This window comes from Dryobates pubescens, chromosome 24 (assembly GCF_014839835.1).
Source record: "Dryobates pubescens isolate bDryPub1 chromosome 24, bDryPub1.pri, whole genome shotgun sequence".
Taxonomy (NCBI): Eukaryota; Metazoa; Chordata; class Aves; order Piciformes; family Picidae; genus Dryobates; species Dryobates pubescens.
In genome coordinates this window covers 16099799-16113510 of record NC_071635.1, presented here as the reverse complement: position 1 = coordinate 16113510, position 13712 = coordinate 16099799, and the positions used below count along the sequence as shown (strand labels likewise).

At 54.2% G+C, this 13712-nt stretch overlaps 1 protein-coding gene across 6 annotated transcripts in view; it reads right to left on the bottom strand.

The window, feature by feature from the left end:
• Window positions 1–13712, bottom strand: part of LOC104309327 (mitogen-activated protein kinase 10) — a 119864-nt gene that overhangs the window by 26827 nt on the left and 79325 nt on the right. For 5 of the 6 annotated variants that reach the window (XM_054172768.1, XM_054172771.1, XM_054172772.1 and 2 more), the window contains one exon: window positions 9163–9234. The exons of the other annotated variant lie outside the window; for it this stretch is intronic. In XM_054172768.1, coding sequence (XP_054028743.1) covers window positions 9163–9234 — 72 coding nt within the window. The remainder of the gene's footprint in view (window positions 1–9162; window positions 9235–13712) is intronic. 6 annotated transcript variants of the gene reach the window in all.

The window sequence follows — 13712 nt, the reverse complement described above, 5'->3', positions numbered from 1 at the left end:
AGTGTGTGTAGGGGGGGAGAAATTTCAACCCACCACAGCAACACAGAGCAGGTCTGAGGGGAAACTGAGTCCTGGCAGCTTTCATCAGCCCCAGTGTGGATGTTAAATACAGGAACCCAAACGAGCCCCCTGGCTGGCTGCCGTGTCTCCCTCTCTCTCTGTGTCATTACAATGCACCAAGTGACTTCGTGCCTTTGTGCAAGTCTTCCTCCGCAGTCGTTAGCTGGGTTTCTCCAGCTTTGCGATGCAAATGAACGCCGGGCTGCTGCTCTAGGAGGGGATGCAACTGGCTTTCCCTTCCTCCCTTCGGCGGCCAGGGGTCCAGGCAGGTTTTACACCACCTCGCCTCCCACAAGCCCCTCGAGGAGGCATCTCCAGCCCACCCCCAGCCGAGTTTGTGGAGGCGATCTGCCTGCTGGCTGGCTTGCACTGTGCCTCAGGGGAGCCAGCAGTCCGTGTCAGGGGGACTGAGAAGCTCCTGGGGCTCCTCTGAAGATTCCCACCCCAGCTAGTGGTGATTTCTGCCCAGGAGAGGGGAGGCTGTGCCTTGTGCATGGCACTTCAGCCATGGGGCAAAGCAGCTCAGCTGGGGCAGGCAAAGCCAAGCACCACTTCACACTGCACCCCCAGGTGAAAGCCAGCCTCTCTGGAGCCTGTTGGAGACGAAGGTGGTGGCTTTGAAGCCACCATCAAACCACATCACATCTCCTCTCCTTGCTCTGTGATAAGTCATAGGCACAGACTGGGCTCTTAGGGCCAGAAATTGGGGGTGGGGTGGGGGGGAAGCAAGTGTCAGACTGCTTGGTTGGGTTTCATATTGAGCCACAGCTTCAAGTGGATTTGCCTTTGAAGGCAAATGCTCTGTCTGTGGGGATCTTCACATGCCTGGGTCTAGGCTTCCCTGGTGCTTGGTTCAGCACAGGCAAAAAGCTTCATCACTGCACAGGAAAGGAAGATGAATGAAGCAGGGAAGAGGAAATAAAGAGAGGAGGGGAAACTGGTTTGGAAGCAAGAAGCAGACCTAGAGATGCAAATTATTGCTGCTTTCATCACCAGCTACATGGCATGCAAAAAAGAGCAGGGAAAGATAGAGCAAGCAGTTGTTTGTTCATCCTGCTCAGTTCTTTGGTGGAGGAGAAGCTCCCCAGGAGCCAGCAGGGAGCACTTGCAGCCCAGAGAGCCAAGCAGAGCCTGGGCTGCAGCAAGAGAAGTGTGGCCAGCAGGGCCAGGGAGGGGATTCTGCCCCTCTGCTCCACTCTGCTGAGCCCACAGCTGCAGCTCTGGGGCCAGCTCTGCAGCCTCTGTGCCAGGGAGGCTCTGGAGGGGCTGGAAGGTGTCCAGAGCAGGGCCAGGAGGAGGAGCAGAGGGCTGGAGCTGCTCTGAGCACAGTCTGAGAGAGTTGGGGTTGTGCAGGCTGCAGAGGAGAAGGCTCCCAGGAGACCTTCTGGTGGCCTTGCAGGAGCTGCAGGGGGCTGCAGGAAAGCTGGGGAGGGACTTTGGAGGGTATTGGGTAGTCACAGGGCTAGGGGGCTGGAGCAGAAGTAGAAGTGGGGAGCTGGAGATTGGCTGTGAGGAAGAAGTTGTTGGCCAGGAGGGTGGTGAGAGCCTGGCCCAGGCTGCCCAGGGAGGTGGTGGAAGCCTCCTGGCTGGAGGTGTTTGCAGCCAGGCTGGAGGTGGCTGTGAGCAACCTGCTGTGGTGTGAGGTGTCCCTGCCCATGGCAGGGGGCTGGGGCTGGCTGAGCCTGGAGCTCCCTTCCAGCCCTGACAGCTCTGTGGTTCTATGATTCTTTACTTTCAGAGGCTGCCTTCTGACACTGCAGCTCTGCACTGTGCTTCAGAGAACACACAGAGGACCTGAACCAGTGACTTATTAAAGCCTGAGTTGTGTAAAACAGGAAGGATTTTCTAGATGTGTATAGATTTCCCCTCAGCTCCTGAGGTTTTGGGCAGGAAGCTCTTTGAAATGCTCCAAACCAGCAGCAAAGATGACATCTGACTGCCACCAACAGCCAAAGAGAGTAAACCTGTGGCCTTCCTGCCTGCAGCCTCTTTTGCCTCTCCTGAGCTGCTTAGAAATAGGCCAAACTGGAAGCCAGTTTCATGGCTGGAGGGTGGGAGCTTCAGCATATCCAGCAGCAGAAGCCCCAGTGAACACACCAAGACCTGAGCAGAGCTCCCCTGGGAGCTGCAGTGCAGAGACCTAAGCCTCAGCCCTCGATTTCATTTAGTCCAACAGCAACCTGAGAGTCATCTGAGCAATTTCAGCTGCATAAGCACCAGGAAAACCAAGAAGCAAACCACAGCCTCCAACTGTTTGCACTCAGAAGTCAAAAGCCCTTCCCCAGCTCTCCTCTAGCCCCTGGAATCATAGAATGGGTTGAGTTGGAAGGGGTCTTAAAGCTCATCCAGTTCCAACCCCCCTGCCATGAGCAGGGACACCTCCCCCCAGCCCCTGCTTGCTCAGGGCCTCATCCAGCCTGGCCTTGGACACCTCCAGGCAGGAGGCAGCCACAGCCTCCCTGGACAGCCTGTGCCAGAGTCTCCCCAGCCTCAGTGTCAGGAACTTCTTCCTCACAGTGAGGTCAATGAATCCCAGAATCATTTCAGTTGCCAAAACCCTTTTGAAACCACCCAGCCCAACCATTCTCTGTCTCTACCAAGGCTGGGGCTGAACCATGGGCCAGGCTGGAGGTGGCTGTGAGCAACCTGTGAGGGGTCCTTGCCCATGGCAGGGGATTGGAGCTGGCTGAGCCTTGAGCTCCCTTCCAGCCCTGCCAGCTCTCTGAGTCTATGTCCTCAGAAAGCATTTTAATGAAGTTAGGAAACAGAGAGGTTTTCATGACTGGACCCAAATGATCTCAAAGGTCTCTCCCAACCAAACCCATTCTATCTTTGATTGGCAAATCCATAACTTAGATTCCAACTCACTGGAGCAGTTGTCACACACTGCTACCTGCAGCCTGTGCAGTGCTCAGGATGTTCTGATAGTCATTTAGAATCACAGAATCAACCAGGTTGGAAGAAACACCTCAGAGCTCAGCAAGTCCAACCTGGCACCCAGCCCCTCCTGACAACTCAACCATGGCTCCAAGTGCCACATCCAACTCCCCCTTGAACACCTCCAGGGATGGGGACTCCACCACCTCCCTGGGCAGCTCATCCCAGTCGCCAATCTCTCTGTCTGGGAAGAACTTTCTCCTTCCCTCCAGCCTGAACCTCCCCTGGCACAGCTTGAGACTGTGTCCTCTTGTTCTGCTGCTGGGGGCCTGGCAGAAGAGACCAACCCCCAGCTGGCTCCAACCTCCCTGCAGGGAGTTGCAGAGAGCAAGAAGGTCTCCCCTGAGCCTCCTCTTCTGCAGGCTAAGCAACCCCAGCTCCCTCAGCCTCTCCTCACAGGGCTGTGCCCCAGACCCCTCCCCAGCCTTGTGCCCCAGACCCCTCCCCAGCTTTGTTGCCCTTCTCTGGACACCTTCCAGCAGCTCAACCTCTTTCCTACCCTCAGGAGCCCAGAGCTGGACACAGGACTCAAGCTGTGGCCTCAGCAGTGCTGAGCACAGGGCACAAGGACTTCCCTGCTCCTGCTGGCCACACTCTGCCTGACCCAGGCCAGGCTGCCCTTGGCCTTCTTGGCCCCCTGGGCACACTGCTGGCTCCTCTTCAGCTGCTGTCCACAAAAATCCTCAGGCAGACTTCTCTCCAGAGAGACTAACTGGAAATACCCTCAGCACTCACAGCTGAACCACAGAGAGTTCAGTTTTACTTTGCACCAAACAAAATGAACCCAAAAAGCAAAAACCAAAAGACAAAATCCCAAACACCACCCCCCCAAAAAAAAACCAACCACACAACTCCCTGGAACAGAACACAGTGCCTGGAGGAAGGATTCTGATGGTGTCTGTGAAGTGTTGTTACCACTGCAACACAGCCTGACTATCACAGAATCGTTTCAGTTAGCAGAGCCCTTCTGAGACCATCCCAGCCCAACCATTCTCTACCTCTGCCCAGGCTGGGGCTGAGCCATGGCCCTCAGCACCACAGCTCTGCCTCCCTGAAACCCCTCTGGGGATGGGCATTCGACCACAGAGTCACAGAGCTGGCAGGGCTGGAAGGGAGCTCCAGGCTCAGCCAGCCCCAGCCCCCTGCCATGGGCAGGGACACCTCACACCACAGCAGGTTGCTCACAGCCACCTCCAGCCTGGCTGCAAACACCTCCAGCCAGGAGGCTTCCACCACCTCCCTGGGCAGCCTGGGCCAGGCTCTCACCACCCTCCTGGCCAACAACTTCTTCCTCACAGCCAAGCTCCAGCTCCCCACTTCTACTTCTGCTCCAGCCCCCCCAGTCCTGTCCCTCCCTCACCCCCCAGAGCAGAGGGGCAGGATCCTCTCCCTCCACCTCTGGCAATGGGCACTGGCAGCCCAGCTGAGCTGCCCTTGGCCTTCTGGGCTGCCAGTGCCCATTGCTGGCTTTCTGTCCCAGGCCTGATTCCTGCCCCCCTCAGAGGTGTCCCAGACCCCTATCCCTCCCTCACCCCCTCCAAAGTCCCTCCCCAGCTCTCTTGCAGCCCCCTGCAGCTCCTGGGAGGCCACCAGAAGGTCTCCTGGGAGCCTTCTCCTCTGCAGCCTGCACAACCCCAACTCTCTCAGGCTGTGCTCAGAGCAGCTCCAGCCCTCTGCTCCTCCTCCTGGCCCTGCTCTGGACACCTTCCAGCCCCTCCAGAGCCTTCCTGGCACAGAGGCTGCAGAGCTGGCCCCAGAGCTGCAGCTGTGGGCTCAGCAGAGTGCAGCAGAGGGGCAGAATCCCCTCCCTCATCCTGGGCAGCCTGTTCCAGGCTTTGAGAACCCTTTCAGGGAGTTGAAAACAGTGAGAAGGTTTCCCCTCAGCCTCCTCTGCTCCACACTCCCCACCCCCATGTCCCTCAGCTGCTCCTCCCCAGCCCTCTTCTCCAGGCCCTCCCAGCTTCATTGTCCTTCTCTGGACCTGCTCCAGCCCCTCAGTGTCTCTCTGGGAGTGAGGGTCCCCAACTGAACCCAGTGCTCCAGGTGTGGAGGACTCCAGGAGTGCTGGGGGCTGCCCTGCACTTTGAGGCTGCTGTGTTAGCTGGGTGTGGAGCCTGCTCCTGACTGCAGGGCAGGCTCAGCACCTCTGGAATGCCATCTCCAAGCTCTCCATGGGCAGTCAACCCAACCACTCTTACTTCTCTGTCGTGTTTTGCACCTGGGCCATATCCTGTCCACATTCCTCTGAGACTGGCAGCCAGGGGAGTGTTGCTGTCTCCTCCTCAGCAGACAGGAGGCAGCTGCAGTCCCCCCATCCAGCTCCTGAGTAAAGCACAACTGCATCTCCACCTGGCTGCCAGGCAGAGCTCTTTCCACAGCCAGCTGACAGAGCTCTGAAGGTATGGGACAGGCAGACACAGAGGGAATCAGCTCAGAGTCAGCAAAAAGCAACAAGGACTTCCAGCACTGCATGTCTGCCAAAGCTGGGTTTGCTCCACACCAGCTGCCAGGGCTGGTGGGTGCCAGCTCTTTGGGGTGCCTGTCTGCCAGCTTGCTGAGGTGAATGTGCCTCTTTGGTTCTGAGAGGGCAAGATGATGTTCACAGAGCCACAGAAGCATTCAGGTTGGAGCAGAGCCTGGGGAGCCCCAAGCCCAAGCCCTGCCCTGCAAGGCTCAGCCCTGAGCCACAGCCCCAAGCACCACAGCCAAACCACCTTCAAACCCCTCCGGGCCTGGGGGCTCCACCAGCTCCCTGGGCAGCCTCTGCCCCTGCCTGACCACTCTGCCTGGGCAAAGATTCTCCCTGCTGCCCAGCCTGAGCCTGCCCTGCTGCAGCCTGAGGCTGTGCCCTCTCCTTCTGCCACTGCTGCCCTGGGAGCAGAGAGCAGCAGCAGCCTCTGCACAGCCTCCTCCCAGGGAGCTGCAGGCAGCCAGGAGGTCTCCCTCAGCCTCCTCTCCTCCAGCCTAACCCTCCCCAGCTCCTTCAGCCTCTCCTCAGCACATTGATGCTCCAGGCCCTTCCCAGCTTCCCTGCCCTGCTCTGCCCTGGCTCCAGCACCTCCCCAGCTCTCTGGCACTGAGCTGCCCAAAGCTGAAGGCAGCTCTCCAGGGGTGGCCTCCCCAGAGCTGAGCCCCAGGGCACAGTCCCCTCCCTGCTGCTGCTGGCCACAGCATTGCTGAGCCCAGCCAGGAGGCCTTTGGCTGCCTTGGCCCCCTGGGCACTGCTGGCTCCTCTGCAGCTGCTTGGCCAGCAGCACCCCCAGGGCCCTTCCTGCCAGCAGCTTTCAGCCCCCCTGCCCCCAGCCTGGAGCCTTGCTGGGGGTGGTTGTGCTGCTGTGGTTTATTCTGATGGGCACCACACAGACTGCTGACCCTGACCCTGTCAAACCAAGGTCTAAGCAGCCACTCTTTTGCTTTCACCACCCTGGAAGTGGCAAAAATGACAGCACCCAAGACAAGAGGAACAAGGTGGGAGGGGAATGCAGTTCCATTAACCACACAGACCTCATGCAAGTGGAGGGAAGTCCATTTTTAACCCAGGAGAAGCTGAGCTCAGGCCAGCTTGGAGACCACAGCAGGGGATGAGGGTGACCTTCAACTGGGTGAGTCAAAAACTTCAGCCATGTTTGGAAGACAAAACAAAACCCCAGACACAAAACCCCAAACCCAATGTTGTATTGGCTCAGCAGCTCTGGGCCCATACAGCATTGAGAGGACACCCCCGAACCCCCACCCCCCCAAAAGACCATGATGCATTAACCAGCAAAAAGGTTTCTGATGGCACCACAAATATTAGGGAGTCACTGTGGCCCAAAGACCAAAGCAGGGATCAGGGGGACCAAGCTAGGACTCTTTTAGCTTCCCCCCCACACCCCCACCTTGTTTTCCCTTGGGATAGATTGAGCTGCCCAAGCTGCAAGCAGAGGGCTTGGCTTCTGCCTTGCTCAGGTGCTACATCAGCTGGGATGAGTACAAAGTCAGAAAAGAAGCTCATGGATCCCTAGAGTGGCTCAGGTTGGAAGGGACCTTAAAGATCAGCCAGTTCCAACCCCCCTGCCAGAGCAGGGGCACTCAGGGGAGTCTGCACAGGGATGCATCCAGGTGGGGTTGGAAAGGCTCCAGAGCAGGAGACCCCAGCACCTCTCTGGGCAGCCTGCCCCAGGCCTCCAGCAGTCTCACACCAAAGAAGTTTCTCCTCCTGTTGAGCTGAAACCTTCTCTGCTCCACTTTGTGTCCACTGCTCCTTGGCTTATTACTCCTCCTGCTTTCCTCTCACTCTTCTCCAGGCTCCACAGCCTCAGGGCTCTCAGCCTTTGCTCCTCACAGGGATGCTCCAAGGCCCCTCAGCAGCTCTCTGGCCTTGGTTGGACTCTCTCTAGTTGCTCCTTGGCTTACTGCTGAGCACCACCCAACAGAGCTTGGCCTCCTCCCCTTGTCCCCCAGCCCTCAGCTCTTGAGAGGCATTGATCAGCTCCCTCTCACCCTTCTCCTCTCCAGGCTAACCACCCCCAGGGCTCTCAGCCTCTCTGCACAGGGGAGATGCTCAGGTCCCCAACTCCTCCTCCTGGCTCTCCCTTGGGCTCTCCCCAGCAGCTCTCTGTCTCTCTGCACCTGGGGAGCCCAGAGCTGGGCACAGGATTGCAGCTGTGGGCTGAGCAGGGCAGAGCAGAGGGGGAGAAGAGCCTCCCCAGCTTGGTTGCAGAGGTTCTCCTGTTATTTTGATGCAGTCTCACAGCACCACAGGACATCAGAGGTTGGAAGGGACCTCCAGAGCTCACCCAGCCCAACCCCCCTGCCAGAGCAGGGTCACCTAGAGCAGGGCACACAGGAACACATCCAGGTGGGGTTGGAAAGGCTCCAGAGAGGGAGACTCCACAACCCCCCTGGGCAGCCTGCTCCAGGCCTCTGTGAAAGAATTTTGTCCTTCTGATTTTCAGCTTCCATTTGGTTGGACAAAAAAGCAGTGTGCTCTTTTCATCTGCTCATGCCTCTGAGAGGCAACTTTTGGGGGTTTTGAATGTTGTTTTTTTCTTCTATCTTTACAATGAAAGCCTTGGGGGTGCTGGGGGAGGAGAAGCTCCCCAGGAGCCAGCAGGGAGCACTTGCAGCCCAGAGAGCCAAGCAGAGCCTGGGCTGCAGCAAGAGAAGTGTGGCCAGCAGGGCCAGGGAGGGGATTCTGCCCCTCTGCTCCACTCTGCTGAGCCCACAGCTGCAGCTCTGGGGCCAGCTCTGCAGCCTCTGTGCCAGGAAGGCTCTGGAGGGGCTGGAAGGTGTCCAGAGCAGGGCCAGGAGGAGGAGCAGAGGGCTGGAGCTGCTCTGAGCACAGCCTGAGAGAGTTGGGGTTGTGCAGGCTGCAGAGGAGAAGGCTCCCAGGAGACCTTCTGGTGGCCTTGCAGGAGCTGCAGGGGGCTGCAAGAGAGCTGGGGAGGGACTTTGGAGGGGGTGAGGGAGGGCTAGGAGTGGGGGGGCTGGAGCAGAAGTAGAAGTGGGGAGCTGGAGATTGGCTGTGAGGAAGAAGTTTTTGCCCAGGAGGGTGGTGAGAGCCTGGCACAGGCTGCCCAGGGAGGTGGTGGAAGCCTCATCCCTGGAGGGGAGCAACCTGATCCAGTGCTCTTGCTCCTACTCCTACTCCTGCTGCTGCTCCTGCTCCTACTCTTCTTCTCCATGAGGGTGGTGAGACACTGACACAGGTTGCCCAGGGAGGTGGTGGCAACCTCATCCCTGTAGGTTCTGAAGGCCAGGCTGGATGTGGCTGGATGTGAGGAGCCTGATCTGGTGGTCCTGGTCCTGCTCCTACTCCTATCCCTACTCCTGCTCCTGCTCCTACTCATGCTCCTACTCTTCTTCCCCAGGAGGGTGGTGAGAGCCTGGCCCAGGCTGCCCAGGGAGGTGGTGGAAGCCTCCTGGCTGGAGGTGTTTGCAGCCAGGCTGGAGGTGGCTGTGAGCAACCTGCTGTGGTGTGAGGTGTCCCTGCCCATGGCAGGGGGGTTGGGGCTGGCTGAGCCTTGAGCTGCCTTCCAACCCTGACCATTCTATGATTCTCCACTCCTGGTACAGGCATTATATGGCAAAAGGGGAAAAAAAACCAACCAAGAAGGGGTGGGGGAGGTGGGGAGGAGAGGAACAAATCCCAGGTTGAAGCTGCAGCAGGTGGCAGAAGGATACAGTCCCTTCCTGGAAAGAGGATTTTGTGGCGAACCATCTCTCCCATAATGCATCCCACAGACCATATATCCACTGGAAGAGCAGAGACAGGGAGGTAGGAGAAGGAGGGGAGGAAACAAAACAACAGTGAAAAGCAAGGTTAACTATGACATTTCACTCCTAAAGGAGGGGGGAGGAAAAGAGCAGGTTGATCAGAACAGTGCAGTTTGCTTTCTGGTTTTGTTGGCTGGTGGTGGTGGTGGTTGTTGCTGCTTTCTCCCCATGGCTCATCAAAAGTCAGCTCAACCAAGCCAAAACAGCAGAAGCTGTGCCAGGCAGCTCCATGCTAGTTAGTAGCAATGGTGGTTAAAACAAAAGGCAAAGGGTTTGAATCAACAGCCTGGGGGGGAAAGCCCACAGCTAGCAAGGAAGGATGGAGTCCCAGCTGCACAAACCCATGGTGTGAGTTTATATGGTGAGGAAAAAACACAGCCATCCCCCCCTCAAACCAACAGCAAACCAAACCCCAAAGGCACACAGTGCTCATCTGGAGCGACAGTGCTCATCTGGAGCAAATCCTGCTTGCAGCCAGGCTGTGCCCTGCAGGACTGAGCCTCTCTGCAGCAGCACGCGAGAGGTTCCGAGTGGCGCCGCGGGCAGGGGGAAAGGCCACAGGGACGAATCCCACCCTTAAGGCTTACTTAAACCTCCTGCTCCAGGACCTGTACCTTCCTCCTGTCCTTAGGTCCCTGTCTGTATGTGTCAATGTCTACCAATAGGAATTAACTGGAGAGTGTGACCTGTGTGGGGTCTTGCTTTGTACTGTGCAGGTACTCCAAAGAGGAGATAACTCAAACCTCTTGCAGGGCAAGTACTAACAAGCCTAAGAGCATCTGGTTTATCCTATCCTATTCTATTCTATTCTATTCTATTCTATTCTATTCTATTCTATTCTCCTATCCTATCCTATCCTATCCTATTTTATTGTATTCTCCTATCCTATCCTATCCTACCCTATCCTACCCTACCCTATCTTATACTACCCTACCCTATCCTGTTCTGTTCTATTCTATTCTCCTATCCTATTCTATCCTACCCTACCCTATCCTATTCTATTCTATCCTACCCTATTCTATTCTATTCTATTCTATTCCATTCCATTCTATTCCACTCTATTCTATTCCATTATTCTATTCTATTCTATTCTATTCTATTCTATTCTATTCTATTCTATTCTATTCTATTCTATTCTATTCCACTCTCCTATCCTATCCTACCCTATCCTATCCTACCCTATCCTATCCTACCCTATCCTATCCTACCCTATCCTATTCTATTCTATTCTATTCTATTCTATTCTATTCTATTCTATTCTATTCTATTCCACTCTATTCTATTCCACTCTATTCTATTCCATTCTCCTATCCTATCCTACCCTATCCTATCCTACCCTATCCTATCCTATCCTATCCTATTCTATTCTATTCTATTCTATTCTATTCTATTCTATTCTATTCTATTCTATTCTATTCTATTCCACTCTATTCTATTCTATTCTATTCCACTCTATTCTATTCTATTCTCCTATCCTATTCTATTCTATTCTATTCTATTCTATTCTATTCTATTCTATTCTATTCTATTCTATTCCATTCTCCTATCCTATCCTATCCTATCCTATCCTGTTCTATTCTATCCTATCCTATTCTATTCTATTCTATTCTATTCTATTCTATTCTATTCTATTCTATTCTATTCTATTCCATTCCATTCCATTCCATTCCATTCCATTCCATTCCCCTATCCTATCCTACCCTATCCTCTTCTATTCTATTCTATTCTATCCTATCCTGTTCTGCCCTATCCTATCCTATCCTATCCTATCCTATCCTATCCTATCCTATCCTATCCTATCCTATCCTATCCTATCCTATCCTATCCTATCCTATCCTATCCTATCCTATCCTATCCTATCCTATCCTATCCTATCCCATTCTATTCTATTCTTATCTTCCTCATCCTGCCTTCAGCTTCAAGGACCAATATGCATAGTTAGTTTAGCAGCTTGACTTGGGTGGGTTTGGTTTATTTCATTTTGATTTGGGTGGGTTTGGTTCTTTCATTGTGACTTGGGTGGGTTTGGTTGTTTCATTGTGATTTGGGTGGGTTTGGTTCTTTCATTGTGATTTGGGTTTGGTTCCTTTCATCTTGATTTGGGTGGATTTGTTTTTTTCCTTGTGACTTGGGTGGGTTTGGTTATTTAGACTTGGGTGGGTTTGGTTGTTTCCTTGTGACTTGGGTGGGTTTGGCCATTTAGACTTGGGTGGGTTTGGTTATTTAGACTTGGGTGGGTTTGGTTGTTTCCTTGTGACTTGGGTGGGTTTGGCCATTTAGACTTGGGTGGGTTTGGCTATTTAGACTTGGGTGGGTTTGGCCATTTAGACTTGGGTGGGTTTGGTTGTTTCCTTGTGACTTGGGTGGGTTTGGCCATTTAGACTTGGGTGGGTTTGGCCATTTAGACTTGGGTGGGTTTGGTTGTTTCCTTGTGACTTGGGTGGGTTTGGCCATTTAGACTTGGGTGGGTTTGGCCATTTAGACTTGGGTGGGTTTGGCTATTTAGACTAGGGTGGGTTTGGCTATTTAGACTTGGGTGGGTTTGGTTGTTTCCTTGTGACTTGGGTGGGTTTGGTTATTTAGACTTGGGTGGGTTTGGTTATTTAGACTGGGGTGGATTTGGTTGTCTCCTTGTGACCTGGGTGGGTTTGGTTGTTTCATTTCCCCCTCTAAGTTTGATAGGAAGAAAGCTAATGACCCAGTAAGAGCAGAAAGGAAAGTTCCTGCACTTCATGTGAAGGGGGGGGGTGGAGGAACCCTGCTTTGAAATGCTTTCAAAGGCCCTGCTAGGCTTATTGTGGTCATGTTGGACCTACACCACAGTTTCTCCTCTTTGTCTTCCTCCCAAAGCACTCCAAACCAAAGGCAAGAAACAAGCAGCCAACCAACCCACTCATTTCTTGGGAAACCAACAGAAAAGTGAAATGCTCCTTTGGGGAAAGGGGGGGGGGAGGGGGGGGGAAAGGTATCAGGGGGGTGGGACTGCAAAAGCATGCCTGAGGCAGTGGCAGAGTGCTCTTCATGGTGGCAGTTTGGGGACCTTCCAGAGAAGTGCAGCAACCCAGTGATAATTATGCATCTTTAGCCAACCAAGTGCAGAAGGGAAGTGAAAGCAGTGAACAGTCCTCCTACAGAGTAAGGGGGTTGGGGTGGGGGGGAAAGAAGAGTAGGGGAGCTTGAGTAATGTGGAGGAGGGAAGCAAAGGACAACCCTTCCTGTTGACTTCCCTGGGAGCTGGATCAGAGCCTCCAAAGCAGAGAGGCTCTTCAGCCAGCTGACCTTCATCATCTTCACACTGTTGTCTTCCTCTCTTTGTTGTGGTTTGAGGTCATGCATCATGCATCAGACTCACTGCCCAGGGAAGTCAAAGGGAGTCTCTGTGTTCACTTCAAGTGGGCACTTGAGCCAGGACCTTTGGAGGGGGCAAACGTTCTTAAGCACCCTCCAGCTGTGTGCTTGATGGCAAACCTGTGCCTAACTTTCTGGGGGGGGCCCTTTTAAGCAGGTGAAAAGCAAAGCTGCTTCCTCTGTCCTTTCAAGGGAAGAGAACAGCCATAATGGGCAACCATCTACTGAAACATCTGGGGAGGGGAGCTAAACAAACACATAAATCAAGGCAAAAGGGATTCCTTTCCCAGCAGCTGGAACTGTGGATCTTGACTAAGGAGCTCTCTAAAGCCTGCTGAGCTTTCTAATGGCACTGACCCAAAAGATCAATAAGGAGGATTCTTCTTTTCTTGCTGCACACACAGGCTCTGCTTAAGAGTTCTCTCCCTTTTTTAGGCTTTCCTATTAAAATGTGTGCTGTGAATCCCTAACCCATGGCAAATGATCAAGGCAGAGGTCTGAGACCTTTGGAAGGGAGTCCTGTGGACATGGCTCCATTCTTGCCTGAGTCATGGCATCAGCTGCCCAAATCAGCCTCACTGCCCTTTGCAGCAGGCAGTTGGCTCTCAGTGAAGGCTCTCATGCAGGTTAGCTAAACTCTTCAGTGGCAATTAAGCAGGAGAATTCTTAGTGAATGCCCACTTTGGCTGTATTTGCCATCCAAAAGTCTCACAGCTTCATGGAATGGGTTGGGTTGGAAGGGACCCTAAAGGTCATCCAGTTCCAACCCCCTGCCATGGGGCAGGGACACCTCCCACCAGCCCAGCTTGCTCTGGGCCTCATCCAAACTGGCCTGGAACACCTCCAGGGAGAGGGCAGCCACAGCCTCCCTCTCCTTGTCAGACAAGGATCCAGGCCACAGTGGATTGCTCTCCACTCCAGGCTGCATCCTTTCCTCTTTCCTGTGTGTGCTACCTGCCCCTCAGATGTTAATTCTCAGGTTGGCTGCAAAATGAGAACCACTTAGAAAGCTTTCCCTGAATCCCTGGCAAAATGGGAAACCTTCTACCTGCTTTTCACAGCCTTTCCAGGGACCAAGAGGCATCCAGATCCCTCCAGGCTGTTCAGAG